Source organism: Peromyscus eremicus, chromosome 4 (genome assembly GCF_949786415.1).
Source record: "Peromyscus eremicus chromosome 4, PerEre_H2_v1, whole genome shotgun sequence".
Taxonomy (NCBI): domain Eukaryota; kingdom Metazoa; phylum Chordata; class Mammalia; order Rodentia; family Cricetidae; genus Peromyscus; species Peromyscus eremicus.
In genome coordinates, this window is record NC_081419.1 from 63,305,568 (window position 1) to 63,322,907 (window position 17,340).

Genomic DNA, 17,340 nt, shown 5'->3' on the forward strand with positions numbered 1-17,340 from the left:
GTCTGACTATGTTTACTTAAAATGGCTTGCTATTTCCTCTGATCTCCAGGCAAACTTTATCAAAGCACAAATAAAATATCACCACATTTCAGCACAAATGAACTATCACTGCAAATATATGTTCTTTGAAAGTAATACAATGATAGTTAAATGAAGAATGGATTCAATAGATCATATCACATGCAAATTCTTTCCATCTGTAGCTCATCCTACTGACATGCCTTGACTAAAATTAAACAAGACAATTTATTGTCTAATTGAATCACATAATTTTAAGCATACACACATTTATAAGTATATATTATATATACATACACACACACACTTTATATAGATACAAAACTTGTCATATGCAAATTACACTTACTTCAGGTCAATGTTGCATGATTATAGTGATTACTCAGGTGCTGTTCCAGTGAGACATACTTCTAGTAGTGAATATAAAATACATGAGGTTAATACATTAGATTATATATTTAGTAATTGCAATCACGAACAGTTGTTTTCTCATATTTTTCAGTTCAATGTGACAAAGCACATTGCTTTGTCATCCTGAAGTATGATTAATGAAGATTTGTTATATTTAATACTTACTATGGAATATTTTCCTCAGATTTCACTATGAAATGGCAGTTTTAATATAACCAAAAATGTGGTCATTAATGTCATTTCACACAGCACACACACACACACACACACACACACACACACACACACGTGCAGTAAATCAATGATATAAAAACTCACTTTTGCCTTAATAAAAGATTAAGAAAAAATAATCTCACTCACATTATAACATACTAAGTTAGAGCATCAAAAAAGAGATTAGATACTCCAAACATCTAAATATTTGGGTGCATATGAAATGATTCATTTATATTTTCATTTCTGAATTAAAATTGTGGACTCCCTTTACTTATGTTTTGTGTCACTTCTTATTTTAGAATGTCTTAACTGTACAGCTTAATGTTCATAAAATATATTTTCTAAGTAAATTTTTCCAATTGATTTAGTGTTGCAAATATACACATGATCATATAATCTTTAACCTAGGTAGAAAATATTCCAGGGGAAATATGAGGGAAGGAGAGAGCCTATTGCTTTTGTCATTCAAACATGATGGTAGAGGAGTCATAGAAAATAGACCAGAAATGGTCTCTTCTATTAGATGACAAAACCAGAGAGCAGTGCGCCGGTTCATGTGGATTCTGATGGCAGGGAACAACTTGCATAGCCTTCTACCTTCCTTACCTGTAATAAAACATTGCCTTTCATTCTCTCGTGTGCTTCTTAGTATTTCATTTCCTATGATGATTTATGAGTTATGTTTTAATTTCAGAAATTGTCCCTGTGGAGTTGTAAGTTATTTGTTCACTCTCCCTAAAGCACTGGGATGCACACTGATTTGCTTGGAGGCTGTTCAGTAATTATCAGGGAGAATAAGCATATATCTTTAAATTATGTATTAAGTATTGGGATTAGTGAAATTATTTCTGGGTTGGAATTTAAAATATTACTGTTGTGCTGTGAAAGACATATTAGACCACTCTGATCTTCCCTGCAGCAGGATTCTAAATACCTGAAAGTGGAAATAAAAAATTTTAGCATATGAGTGGACACACAGCATGTATTATGTGCAGTATATGCAATGGCACCATGAAACTGAAAAGCATGGTGCTAAGTTACATGAACCAGCCACAGGACAAATACTACACAAGTACAAATATGTTTGAAATATTTAGACTTATACCATCAGTTATTAGAATGGCCTTTGTCAAAAGTGGGGGTAGGAAAATAAGAAGTGACTAATAAAAAGACAATACCTCACTCAGGTAAAAGAAAAATAATGACAAAGTTCTGCTGAAAATCTGGGTACTTGTACTTCATGTTTTTAATAGTGAATATGAAGTGATAATATTAAATATAATAAAATAAATTTACAAAAATACTAATAGCATTTTATTCCAGGAGGGAGAGGAGATGACATTCAAGAGAGAAATGAAGGTAGGTCTGTCTTTTGGGTACATGGTCTAGTACAGTTCTAAAGCAGAGTTTTAGGGTCCCAGGAAGAAAAGGGCTCTAACTTTAATGTTTCTGATTTAGGGGCAGTTCTCGCACCTGCCTTCCTTAGTAAGTAACCGGTGCTATATGACAAGTTAGGGAAGTAGTACTGTAGGCTATGAAACAGGAATCTCATATACTCTGGATAGGGAAAGGACACTTGGTAATGTGTTAGTTCAGTCAAGCTCCTGTTGTTGATTCAGGGTATTTGTTGATTCAGGCCTGGGTGCTGTTCTCACCCAGACTCAGGGCTGGGTACTGTTCTTGCCTTGTTGGCAGTACCCTCTGCTTAGGATTTGAAGGGGAAAGGGTATTCTAAGATTTCTATCTTAAACCCAGTGTATGAAGCCTTTTGTGCCTAATGAATATATTTATTACTCTCCCTTTGTTTATTTTAATTTTGAAAACCAGGAATATGGATTTGTAAAAAAAAAAAAAGAATGGCTATCTATGTACATATATTTTCAGAGAAAATCTTTTTTCAGTGATCTTTAGTTGGGAGCCATTTTTTTTTAAATTAAAGATTAATGGAGAAATCACAGACAATTTTATAAATTTGCAACACATTATTTTTGAAAATAAAAGATGAATAGAAGAATGATTACATAGAAAAGGATATGGGGAAGTAGCCTAGGAGATTGTCTAGTCACCAAGCCCAATCCAGCTTCTTTTTGCCCAATCAGGCCATTGCTGGTCAGGACCTTCTGCCTCAACACAATCTTAAAGTAGTCAAGCAGTGTCTTCAGGGGCTGCCATTTGGGTCTGTCTTTCCTGTCTTTCTATATCTGAAGGGGATTATTTCCATGAGTCTGGATAAATCACTTTCAACAGAGAGATTAGAGAGTGTCGATTAATGTAAGATTTGAAGTAGTTTTAGGAGGCTGACAGCAGGTTTGAACCAGAGGGCCAGGATGAGTTGTTAAATCATTTGTCTCATTATTCTGATGATCTCTGATTTTAATATACATTTAATTATTTTAAAATTGTAATTATATAATTTTTTCTCCTTCCATCTCCTCCCTCTCATGTACCCCACCTTGTTCTCTCTAATAATCATGACTTGTTTTTGTTTAATTTATATAAATTCAATCAGCTCAGTTCATAAATTATTATTTGTAGACATATGATTTCAGGACCAGCCCTTTGGTATTATATAACCAACTGAGGGTCTATTCCTTGGAGAACATGACTCTGGTTTCCCACTTCACCATTCCTTAGTATATTTTTTTAAATTTTTTTTGTTGTTGTTTTATTTTATTTTCTTTGGTTGAGCCCTTTCTTTCTTTCTTTCTTTTTTCTTTTGTTGGGTTTAAGGTTTTGTAAGCTTTCTCCCTTCCATGTTCACATGTTAACATGTCTATTGGTAGCCAGTGAATTTTAAAGTATGATAAGCCAGTTTTATTTCTTCTTTCTCTGACAAGGCTCCACTGAACTGCATAAAAGTTGCATTTCTCCTCCAAGAAGCAGCCAAGATTTCCACATTTTGCTGTCATGAGATCTTGACCACTCCTATATTGGAGTGTGACAGCAGTCAAACCCAATCCTTAAAATGTCTTGAGAAATTTCACCAAAACTTTTTGTATGTCTAGGGGTAAATAATGATAGCATGTTACTAAAAGGTTAAACCCTCATTCCTTTGCCCCAAACTGATCTTATTCCCAAGACCACAAGAGAGACAAGAATTAATAAGGGAATTAATAATTCTCCCTTTAGGGCTTGGAAATGGCTCAGCATTTAAGAACTGGTTGTTCTTCTAGAGGACCCAGGTTCACTTCCCCAGTATCCACATGGCAGCTCACAACTGTCTGTACATCCTCATGTAGACATGCATGCAAGAAAAATACTAATACACATAAAATAAAAATAAATTAAAAAAAATTCTCCTTTTGCCCGTGTGGCCAGTAAAGGTACCTAGAAAGTTCTGCCTATTAGTCAATATATCTACATTTGAAGATAAGTTTGCTAGGGTAAAATTATCAGTACAGTTGGTGGGAAGACAAAGACAGGTCAAAGTGCAATAGAAAAAGAAGACATCCTCTTCAAACAGGCAAGTGGTGAGTTGAAGATTTAAAGACATGAATTAATTAGAATTTAACTTTTTTGGTGCTGGATTCATTTTTTTATGACCAAAGAGAGCCAGCTAAGGATGCTGCCATCAAAGGTTTTATTATGTTGAAAGGTTTAGTGTTGGAAGCATTTTAAACAAATAGGCAATATTTGTTTGTGTCCAGAAAATAGGATGAGAAAATTTTAAAGAGGGGGTACATTTTATTTACTTTTATTTTTTACAGATTTACTGATATCCACAAAAAAACATGTCTGTGCATGAATTGGGGTGTTTCAGATATTCTGAGTAATTGGTGGGATCTATGCTACTGAATAACAGAGTGAATATAGAGCCTTATAAATAAATTGATTGAAGGAACTTCTCATTGGCAGTGTTCAGGACTGAATAACTGACCCCATAGGATACTTGATCAGACAGAGGTTTGACAGTAATTTGATGTAACACAATTTATTTAAAGAAAGGTGACCTTGAAAAGTACAGGAATCCTTTGGCTGCTAAAGAAGTATTTGTGGTGAGATACCGTATGCTTAGAACCCTGTTGGTTAAAAGCCCAGAAAGTTTAGAAGTAGTTTGGAAATACCATATATTCAGTGTCTGTAAGAGTATCATTAGGTCCCTTTTGCTTTTGAGTCCAGAGTGATGCCTGTGAACTAATCCAAGTGGACAAATAGGAGATAGGTATGTCTGTATATTAGGAAAGACAGACCTAGCCTGCAGTTGTTGATCATTGCAGTGTTGGAATCATTGAGCAAGTGATGGATGAAACAGAGAGTGTCGTTTAGATAGATAGAGGTATGTACTGGAACTGAAAACATAAAGTAAAATAAAAAGAAGTAATAGATCATAAGATACATGCTAGAATTTAAAGGTCACAAGTAAATTGATTTTTGATAGGGTGAAGTCTGTGCAGAGACCTGTAACTAACAATCAGCTTTGAAGTCTAATAATTCAAGACTTTAAATACCTGGAGTTTGTTGCCATAAAGAGAATTCAGTTTACTTGAAGGAAGGCCTCTGCCTGTTCATATAGAGCTATCAATGCCAGATGATAGGGTTCCAAAGGAAATGAACTCATACAGCTATTCTTTCAATAAGAGTTTGAGTATCAAACCTCTGCACCCCGCCACTCCTCCAACCTCCTGTGCAAAGTCTAGCCCAAAGAATCTCCCTGAACCTCCTCACCCAGGCTGTCTCTCCAATCCACAAGATCTATTATGGGTCCTTCATCCAGTGTCCTTGCCTAGTCTGACAAACCACTGCCCCTGCTGCACACTACTTCTAGGCTTCCTACAGGACTTGCCCCATGTGACACACACACAGGTCTCTTCTGTACTACCTCTAACTTCTCCATCCAGCCATATGTACAATATCCATCCAGGGTCTATCCAGTATGTATCCTTGATTCTACACATAGAGTCACCTTCCCCAATCCATCAGGTCTAGTCCAGGTCACATGTAGTTGAAGATTTTCCTCTGTCCTACCTGGCCCTACAGTCAGGACAAATCTCTCCCACCCACCGTTCCACCGCCACTTACAAAATAATCACTAAGAAGCTTATATTAATTATAACTGCTTGGCCATTAGCTCAGGCTTATAACTAACTGGCTCTTACATTTAAATTATTATCTATGTTTAGCCATGTGGCTTGATACCTTTTTTCAGTTCTGCCTTGTCATCTTGCTTCCTCTGTATCTGGCTAGTGACTCCTGACTCAGCCTTCCTCTTACCAGAATTCTCATTGCCTGCTTATCCCATCTAAACTTCCTGCCTGGCTACTGGCCAATCAGCATTTTATTTTATTTATCAACCAATCAGAGCAACACACATTCACAGCATATAGAATGACATTCCACAGCACTTCTCCTTTTCTGTTTAATCAAAAAGGAAGGTTTTAACTTTAACATAGTAAAATTACATATAGTGGAACAATTATCAAGCAAGAGTTAAAGTTATAATATCAAGTTCATTTGCATTTGGCAATAAAATGTCTAGTTTATTTGTATTTGGTGCCCACGTTGGGTATCAACTGTAGATGAATTTCTAAATGGTCTTATTAAATAAAAAACACAGAGCCAGATATAGGAGTAAAAGCCTGGGAGAGATCAGGGAAATAGGGAAAGCCACAGCTAACCTTACCTCACCAACTCAGCAGCTTCTACTCATGCCTATATAAATATGCTGTTCTACCATCTGATTTGCTCTCTCTGTCCAGCTACATCACTTCTTCTTCCTGCCCAGCTCTGTCACTTCCTGTTTGTCTGTACAGACCTCCAGACCTCCATGGCTAACTAATGTTGGAATTTAAGGCGTGTGTCACCACACCTGGCTCTGTTTCCTGTGTGATCTTGAACTCACAGAGATCCAGACAGATCCCTGTTTGCCAAGTGATAGGATTAAAGGCGTGTGCTAACATTGCATGACTTTCGTGTTTACTTATAATGGCTTGGTTTTTCCTCTGATCTCCAGGCAAGCTTTATTCATTAAAGCACAAATAAAATATCACCACATTTCAGCACATAAAAATATCACCACAGTCAAACATACAATAAAAATGAGATGGAGAAAAGAAAGCATTTCTGCAAATGGTTCTGGGAAAACCAGATGTTCAAATTCATAAGAATGAAATTATACCAGTATCTATTACTTTATAAAAAAAAATCTAGTGTCAAATGGATAAAAGGTTTGAAACTTTAAACACCGAAATTATTGGAACAAAACATGGTCAATATTTTATAGGTTAGAGGTATAGGAACTCATTTTCTGAATAGGAAGCCATTTGTCCCAGAGTTAAAACCAACAAATGATATGTACCAATACATAAAACTAATAAGCTTCTGTACAGCTAAATAAATAACCAACTGCCTACAAAGGAATTCCACAAATGGGAAAGATTTTATACTAGCTGGACATCTGACAGAAGATTAATATCCAAAGTATATAAATAACTCTAAAAAGATTACAAAAATAACATTTAAAGAATTATCCTGGTGTCTTAATCAATAGGGACTTTCCTTCCAACTCTCAGTGGCAACCAAGACGAAACTCATCTGAATGTTCCCTCCTTGAGCAGATTTCATGGTACCAGAAGTCACCAAGTAAGTTTCTAAAGGAGGGAAGCAACCAAATGTCCTACACAGTTATTATTCCTATGAGCCAGAAAAATTATTAGCATAGCATGATAACCTTAAGGGTGTAGTAGTGGCACATATAACTTGGAAGTCACCAACAGCTTTGTAATTGGACACAAGACCTGCTTACCAAGATAGAAGTCATATCTGGTACTAGAAAACTAGCCAACTATCCAAGGCCAGTGAATTCATTCATATTAAATGAAAACCTACAAGCAACAGTTTACCGAGCCATCATAATCCCTAAGTATACTCTAAATATGCATCTTTATACACACAGGTAGTTGTAGTCCTCACTTCTCAAGGAAAATTCTCTTTGCAACAGATGGAGACCATTAGAGAAATCCATAAGCAATCAAGGTACAGAGTTGTGGACCCTTGTCCCAGTGAATAAATCTACCAAACAAATCTTACATCTAAAGCTCCGTCAGGGAATATTGCAGAAGGAGGGGCAGAAAGACTAAGAGCCAAAGCATCTAGAGTTTGCTGTGAGACTGTCTCCTAGTAATGTCCCAAGTTTCATCATAAAGACTCACCAATGTTGTTGCCTAAATACAGTCCAAACCACTCAGCTCTGAAGGAGAAAGAGTACGGTAGTATTGTGTTCCCCAAAGTATTGTGCACCATAATAAACTTATCTGGGGTCACAGAACAGAACAGCCACAATATTAAACATAGAGGATAGGCAGTGGTAGTACATGCCTTTAATTCTAGCATTCCAGAGACAGATATCCATCTGGATCTCTGTGTGTTCAAGGCCACATTGGAAACAGCCAGGCATGGTGACACGTGCCTTTAATGCCAAGAAGTGAGCCTTTAATCCCAGGGAGTGATGGCAGAAAGCATAATGGTATATAAGGCGTGAAGACCAGAAACTAGAAGCTTTTGGCTGGTTAAGCTTTTAGGCTTTTGAGCAACAGTTCAGCTGAGATTTACTCTGGATGGGGACTGAGAGGCTTCCAGTCTGAGGAAACAGGATCAGCTGAGGAATTGGCAAGATTCGTGCTACAAAAGGGAACACATACTACCACCAAATATAAAAAAGTTCTGATATTTATAGATACACTCATATCCTGTGTCTATAACTCAGCCCAATGAGGGGAGGATTAGGAGATGAAGTGAGTATGTAAGTACCATCTTCCTGACTCAGAATTAGGATTTAGGTTGATATGTTTAAGGTGAGTCTTTGTAAGGTGGCTCATAAATGTTGCCTGGTTTTCAGGTGATTTATTGGATTTTATTATAATTCAGTGCCTCATGGTAAGGCTTTTCATCACTTTGATAAGGTAGATTAATAGATAGAATATATGTTAATGATTAGGGGACTTAAGTAGTCAGTTCTATTTAGGGTCAAAAAGAGCTGATATGTGTTTCTGACAGAGTAATGTGGGAATCTTGAATTTGAAGGGAATCTACAAAAGAGATATATTATTTCCTCTGTCATGGTGGGTAGAGGATATAATGACATAAATATTGTGGAAAGTCAGATTTGGGAAGCATATTTTTGGAATTTATTGTACATTGGTGGAATCCACAGAAAACAAATTGAGACACTTTAAAACATGGGTAAAGTCATAGAGATGAAAAGCAATGTGTGCAGGGAGAATAGCCTTGGCTCTGGCATCTTCTCATATGGGCAGCTATGAAGCAATGTGTGTGGGGGTGTGTGGAAAACCAGATTTTTTTGAGTGAGTAACCAGAGGAAAGATGGTAGTAGTGAGTCTTGAAACAGGACTAGAGAAAGAGGGAGGTTTGCTTTGGGACAGCTGTGAGAATGAGAGACTACTGAAGCTGGATATAGTGAGTAGTCTATGATGAAGCAGGATGTGGGAACAGAGTTTGGAATATGGGGCAGTGTTGGCAAAGAGTGGGATAATTATGGAGACAGAAGAAAACCCAATGTGAGGGAGTCCAGATTACTTACCATATACCAAACAAAAGCTTCTGTTTCTAAGAATTTTTAAATTACAAGTATAGTTTTCAGATCATGTGTTGCTATTCAATTTATATTTTCCTCAATGGTGTTATAAATTAAAATTACTACTATTATTATTATTGCATCTAATATCACTTATGAAGATTAATAATTTTAAGATTGTAAAGAAAACAACAAAGTTGTTATTCTTCAGATTCGTAAGACTGAGTCCCATACCTTACAGATTCTAGTGAATCAAGGAGAAGGGAACAAGGCCTTTTGGAAATGTGGGCAAAGCCATAGTGGAGACCAAAGTTGAGTTCCTAGCATTTCTGGAATCACCTAATCTGAGGAAAACCAGAATCTCTGATAAAGTACTAGGGCTTGTGGTCAGTGTGGTGGGTACTGGACTTGGGTGGGACTCAGCAATATCAATCAGCTAAAGACAAAGATTAGAGAAGGACAAAATGCCTAGTAAGGGAAGAGTGGAAGGATTGGTGAGGTCAGGAAATCTGGTAAAGGTAGGGTGGAGACTCTGGTAAGGGTAGTATTCCTGGTTAAAATAAAGCCCAAGTAGAGCAAGAGCAGAAGCATTGGTAATGGATGTGGGAGGAACTGGCACACTGTAGAGTGATATCTTGGCTTGCCTTTCAAACCCTGGATTCAATACCACATAGTGGTAATTTGCCAGGAAGGAGAGTAGAGGAGACTTGGGAGAAAGAAAAGATTGACTACACATTTATGGTACAGTGAAAGTCTTTCTTCAACTTAAATTTAGTTGGAAAGTAGAACACTTTCATACACATATAAAAAAGAAATGGAAATTTGCATATAATTTTGTATTAAGAGGAATAAAATTTATTGGAGATTGAGTGATCCCTCAGAGGTTAGGTGGACTTGCTGCTCTTGCAAAGGGCTGTAGTTTGGTTGCCATCATTTATTATCAGTCAGCTTGAACTTTTCTGTAACTCCAGCACCCAGTGATCTAACATTTCCTCCTTCCTCACTGACCTCACCCCTCCCTGGCCCCAGCGCCCTGCCCAAACTTTCCCACATACTATTCCTTGTAGCTTAAGTTTTCCTGCCTGGCCCACAGTCAGGGCAAATCTCTGTCACCTGCCAGTCCCACAGCCATTCAGACCTGACCAAGTAAACACAGAGACTTATATTGCTTACAAACTGTATGGCCATGGCAGGCTTCTTGCTAAGTGTTCTTACAGCTTAAATTAATCCATTTCTATAAATCTATACCTTGCCACATGGCTCGTGGCTTACCGGCATCTTCACACGCTGTTTCTCATCGTGGCGGCTGGCAGTGTCTCTCTGACTCAGCCTTCCACTTCCCAGCTTTATTCTCCTCCTTGTCCTGCCTACACTTCCTGCCTAGCCAATGGCCAATCAGTGTTTTATTTATTGACTAATTAGCAACACATTTGCCATACAGAACATCCCACAGCAATTCCTTGCTCTCTTTCAATTCTTTTTTTTTTCCATTATTTCTGTTACGAGCATATATGTATACATACATACATTCTAACAGAACCTGCTCCTTATGTGTAAAGTTTCTTTAATCTATTTCCAATGTAGTCCTTACCGTTCATCAAGAAAATGACTCTTTGCTACAGGAGACCATTACAGACAACACAACCAATCAAGTTGCATAATTCTAGTGCCCAATTCCAGTGACTCTATCTGCCCAACAGCACTTGCACATTGTAGAAGAGTGAACAGAAAGATTGTAACCCCAGAGGATCAAGAAGTTTGCTGTGTGATTGTCTCATAGTAATGTCAGAAGCTATATTCATAAGGTCTAGCCAACTTGACTGCCTAATTATGAACTGAATAAAGACAACAACGTTTTATTTAGTCATTGTGATATAACATTAAAAATATTTAAACTTATAAATATGAGAGAATTTAAAATACGATTTATAAAGAAATGAAACAACCTAAAATTGGGTTAAAGATTATTTAAATATGCATATAAAAATAAATCTAAGCATATATATATATTTATTTATTTGTACATTTTTGTCACGTCTGCCTCGACCAGCAAGGAAGACGCAACACCAGGCTCTTCTCCAAGCAGTTTATTCAGAAACCTTGAGACAATCTTCTGACCCCAGGGAGAGCCAACCCACAACCAAAATAGCCTCTGGGTAGCCTACCCCAGTCTGCCACGTGGGTACTGCGGATAGGTCCAGGTGCACGGAAGCAAGCCAGATACTAGCCTTAGCCAAATAAGGAGTTGTTTATCTCAGAGAGCACTCACCATTGGGAGGGTGGAAGGTGGAAGCCAGCGCCATTTTAAGGCACAGCTGTACGCAGCTCTCTACACATTTTGCATTTCATGTAGTGTCATCACTATGTAAAATATATATAAATGTATGTAATTATGAACATTAAAAAAGAAATTGGATAATATAGTCTTTCTGTTTTGAAAAGCAGACCAGAGAGGCATTAACTAATACCTTTAATTTCAGGTTTACTGAAGATTGAGATATTTAAATGAATGAAAAGGAACATTTTCAACATAAATTTTCATATTTACTTACAGAATAGAACTTTTACTTTTTCATATAAGGTTTATAGAAAATATAGTTTTATCCATAAATTTGTCTTTTACCAAATACCTTTTTCATTGCCTCTTTTACATCTTTGTTCCTCAAACTGTAAATGAGAGGATTCAGCATGGGAATTACAATGCTATAAAATATCGACACTACCATGTCATGCTCCAAGGCATAGCTAGAACTTGGTCTCACATACATGAAAAGAACGGTACCATGAAAAATGGACACTCCAGTTAGATGAGAGCCACATGTAGAGAAGACTTTTCTTTTACCTTCAGCAGAACGAGTCCTCAGAATAGCAAACAGAATGAAGCCATAGGAGATCAGGACGATGAGGATGGTGACTATCTCAATAGACCCAGCACAGTAGAAGAGGAGAAGCTGGTTGATGTGGGTGTCAGAACAAGAAATTGCCAGGAGAGGAGGGATGTCACAGAAAATATGACTGATTTCATTGGATCCACAAAAGGACAGTCTGAAAGTGGCGACAGTGTGAATAACAGCATGTAAAATTCCACCAGCGTAGGATGCAATGATGAGTGGCACATAGACTCTGGATGACATGATTACTACATATAGAAGTGGGTTGTGAATGGCCACATAGCGGTCATAAGCCATTGCTGCCAAAAGAAAGCATTCTGTTGTACCAAAAGTAACAGCCAGAAACATCTGTGTAGCACAGCCAGTGAATGAAATGACTTTCTTCTCTGAAATAAAGTCAACTACCATTTGTGGAGTGATAACAGAGGAATAGCAGGCATCCACAGAGGACAATACACTCAGAAAATAGTACATGGGGTTGTGTAGTCGGGAATCCCCAATGACTAGAGCAATCAATCCTAAATTCCCCATAAGTGTGAAGAGGTAAATTGCTAGAAAGAGGAAGAAGGAAAGAATCTCCAGGTCAGCATTGTCTGTGAAGCCCTTCAGTACAAATTCAGTGACTTCGGTGATGTTTTCCATGTTGAAATCTCATAGAAGGAATTGAAAGCAATCAACAAATCATAGTTCATATTACTGTAAAGAGTCTAGAGTAGTTTTGCTATAAACAAGGTGAGCTGTATCTTTATGTGTATTTATGCAGAAGCACACTTTCAGGCTAAAAGAGGCATAGATACATACACATAGATACACATATCACATGATTTTATGAGCTACAGCAGAAGATAAGGACATGGTGATGATTTAAATTTCAATACAGCACTCATTGAAATATACATGGAACGTATGTATATTTACCCAGTGTCTTCTTTTTAATTTTATTTTTTAACTTTAAAAAGAATCTTCTATCATATATTAAATCCTGACCTCAGTTTTCCCCGCTCCTCAATCCTCCTAGTTTCTCTCCCTACCTCCTTCCTCCCTCAGATCCACTTCTCCTCTATTTTTCTCAAGAAAAAGCAGGCCTCCCAGGGTTACCTACTGAAGATGGCATAAGAAGTTAACACAAGACTAGGCACAAACTCTCACATCAAGTCCACATGAGACAACCCAGTAGGAGGAAAAGAGTTCCAAGATCAAGGAAGAGTCAGAGACAACCTCCACCTACAGTTAGGAGTCCCATGAGAATACCAAGCCTCACAACCATAACATATATGCAAAGTTCCTAGATTTGACCCATATAGGCTCCCTGTTTTACCCTGTGTCTGAACTCATGGTATTCCTTTTTTTAAATTTTCTATTTTTTGATAGTATAATATAATTACATCATTTTCTGTTTCTGTTTCTTCTTCCAAGATGTCCTTTGTACCTATACCTTCCTCCTGCACCCTCTTCCAAATTCATGCCCTTTTAAATTTTAATTGTATCTCTCTCTGAATATATATATGTATATATACATATATATATTAGATATAGTCCTTCTTAAACTGTATGCCTACTACATAACCTACAGCTTATTCTATTAGAAGTTTTGTCTTAAACTATAATAAAAAAAAACTTGTGTAGGTACAAAACCCACCTATGACATAGAACCTATTGAATTGTTATATATGACAGTGCACTGTACTAGAATCAGAATTGTAAATGTGTCAGAAATCCTATAGAATAATTTGCTAAATTCTGTATAGTAGTGGCCAATGAACACTAATATCCATTAATGAGATGGGAGAAAGCTTTATGAGGAAAATATGCCAAAATCAGATCTTTAAAAAGCAAATTATAGAATATTATAGAATCAATATATATATGGGAGAAAGCTTTATGAGGAAAATATGCCAAAATCAGATCTTTAAAAAGCAAATTATAGAATATTATAGAATCAATATATATATATATATATATATATATATATATATATTGATTGATTGATTGATTGTCCAATGCAATATACACAGATTATATTCTATGAAACATTTTAGAACACATGATTTTTTAATTGTTAACAATTTATATATAAGAATTCTGTTATTCTGTTTTTTGCAGGGGTAGAGGTAAGATTCCATTTCACTGTATAGCCCAAGTTGGCCTTGACCTCATAGCAATCACCCTTTTTCAGCTTTCCAGTAGCTTTGGATTCTGGTATCCACTACCCTGTCCACTTCTCCATATTCTTTAAAGAATATAAAGGTGAGTAATGATTTAAAAATATACGTGTTTATTCTTTTGGTAATTGAGGAATTGGAATCAAATTCTCTTGAGTCAGGCTTTTGTACTAGATACATAATGAAAAGCTGGGGGTTTGAGGAAGCCAGCATGAAAACACATTCCAAGTTAATAGCCCAATTAATTAAAAGCCTTCATAATAGTTTACTGGACAGTATATGCCCAGTTCCTCAATCAATGTAAATGTACTTGTACATATTGTTACAAAATACAGAATTTCATATATTCTAAGCATAGTACTTAAATAATACATTTGTAGGACTGCAATAATTTAAATTTGCCTTTATTGAACAGCTGCTGGAAGATCAATCTTCTGTGGATATTTCATTACTTATCTTATGGAAGTTTTGTATTTTATCATTGCCATAGCCACAACTCACTATAGATTCATCACAGTGTATATACTCTCAAGTTTGTTAGGAAAACATTACCTCCTGTTATACTACTTTATTGTCAAATTGGATTCCCACAACCCTTGCCCCAAGAAATTTAAGCAAAACCTATGTCTTACTATGTATGAATATATTCAAATAATTAAGCCAAGAAATTTTAAATAAGTAGTTATTTCAGTTGTTTGCTGGATTGTATAGTAAGATGCAATTTTAAAATTTCATTGTTCTCTGAATGATATAAAAATAAAAGACCCTCAATATTAAATATGTCAATATTTGTGCACTCTCTATTAGCAGATTAATGATTCCTTTTCCTTTGGGGTAACTTATTTATCAAGAGACTGATAGTGCACAACCTACAACAAACACTCATTTTTTGTATACAAAACTTAATTTTGGTATTTTCTGGTTTTTCTCATTTGTCCAGGTAGCTTGGTTTATAATTCATATGCAGACCTGTTACTAGATTATTTTTATGAGAACATGAAATGAGAAAAAGCTATAGTATCTTACTTTTACTTTTTCGTAGTATAATTACTTAGTATAAAATAACATTGTTGTATTTGAAATGTTAGGTTCTAGACTCAATAATTCCTCAAGTAGTTTGAAATTTCTTCTTACCCAAAGAACAGCAAATGAAGGTTTGAGTTTGCTATAGACACTGATAATTTAAACTGTTTATATCTGCTTATTCAACTGTGATGAAGCCCAGAGGAGGCAACCCTAGGGGAACAGGCTCCAGTTGTGTCCTGGTTGAAAATAGCAAGTTAATGAATTACTTCATTTAAAAAATGATAAAAGAATAAATGCTTCTTTAATTAGCAGATACCTCCTGACATTTCCTTTTCTTTCCTCAGGGTGTAATTTATATAATTTGTATTGTACAAGATAGGAGACAACATTCTGATATTTTCATACATATACATCACATACTTTGATCATTTTTCACTCCCAACAATCTCCATGGTTTCTACCCCTCCTGCTAATCATATTCCCCTCCTCTCATATATTCTCTTTTCTATTGCCATATCCTACGTCTCTAATCCAGGGTATTAATATGCATATTTGCAAAGTAATGAAACTTTGTGTTAATTTAGCTAAACAACAGGTTTATTCACACTTCCTCCTGGGCCTATGATTCTCTTAGTCATGGGAATTGAGTCAATTTACAGTACCAAGTATAATCTTCCTGTGAAATGGGCCTCAAATCCAATCAGAGAGTAGTGTGGTAGCTCCATAATAGTGCTATCACTATATTACAAGTAGCCACATATTTCCTGGCATGTTGTTATAATAAATCATAGGCCACATGATTTGATTGATGCCTTTACCCAAAGGCAATCTGCTTAGCACATTATGGCACTATAAAAGCTGGCCATTAGGGAGGAAACTTCCAACTGTTTGAGGTTTACTTATCTATGTCATGCAACCAAGGTGTATGATGACTTCAAAAATAGAGTCTAGTTGTTTTGGGCAACATGTAGGCATGGCAAGAGCCTGTATTGCTTTGGGGGCCTGTGGAGTATCTCTGACGATAATTTGTAAGGAGGTATGACACACCTGGCACTGGGTTTGTAATATCCATGGCTTCTCAGAGTTTTTAAGCGATTGTCTTAGTTTGGGTTTACTACTGCTGTGAGGAGACACCATGGCCATGGTAACTCTTATAAAGGAAACGTTTTAATTGTGGTGGCTCGCTTGCAGTTCAGAGGTTTAGTCCATCATTGCAGGGAGCGTGGCGGCGTGCAGGCAGAGGTGGTGCTGGAGCTGAGGCTGCTACAACTTGCAGGCAATGGGAAATCAACTGACACACTGGGCAGCATTCTGAGTATATGAAACCTCAAAGCCTGCCCCAACAGTGACACACTTCCTCAAACAAGGCCATACCCACTTCAACAAAGCCACCCTTCCTAAGAGTATCACTTCCTATGAGATTTGGGGATTATGGGATATGGGGGCCAATTACATTCAAACTGTCACATTCTACTCCCTGGCCTCAATAAGCTTGTAACCATACCATAATGCAAATGCATTTAGTCCAACTTCAAAAGTCCCCATAGTCTATCACAGTCTCCACAATGTTTAGAAGTCCAAGTCTGAAGTCTCTTCTGAGACACGTGACAACCTTTCAACTGCAATCACCTGTAAAAAATCAAAATAACAAAGCAGATTATATACACCAACATATAATGGCACAGGATATACATTACCATTCCAAAATGCAGAGAAGGGAACATAGAAGGGAAATGCAGAACCAAAACAAGAACAACCAAAAACCTGCTGGGCAACCTCCAAACTGCCTCTCCATGTGTGATGTCAAAACACTCTTCACATCTCCAGTTCTTTTCAGCTTTGTTGACTGCAACACACTTCTTTCTCTTGGGTTGTTTCCACTCCCTGTTATCAGCTCTCCTCAGCAGTTATCCCATGACTCTGCCATCTCTGACATCTTGGGTAATCACAAAATTCTAATCATCCAGTATCTGGGATCTATCACAATCTTCTGACTCCTGCAAAAGGCTTGTGTCACTTCTCTGGCTCTGGCCCCTGTAGGACACACAGCACATCATCTAGGCTCCCACTGGCTCCATTCCACTGT

At 36.8% G+C, this 17,340-nt stretch overlaps 1 protein-coding gene across 1 annotated transcript; it reads right to left on the reverse strand.

Moving 5' to 3' along the window:
• Window positions 1–11,775: 11,775 nt before the first annotated feature.
• Window positions 11,776–12,708, reverse strand: LOC131908240 (olfactory receptor 5T7). Its single transcript, XM_059259290.1, has one exon. The coding sequence runs from the start codon at window positions 12,706–12,708 to the stop codon at window positions 11,776–11,778; it is 933 nt and encodes a 310-aa protein (XP_059115273.1).
• Window positions 12,709–17,340: the final 4,632 nt, after the last annotated feature.

What these genes read in the sequence shown, in the direction of transcription:
- LOC131908240 (XM_059259290.1), bottom strand. Translation starts at nt 12,708, where the DNA reads ATGGAAAACATCACCGAAGTCACTGAATTTGTACTGAAGGGCTTCACA.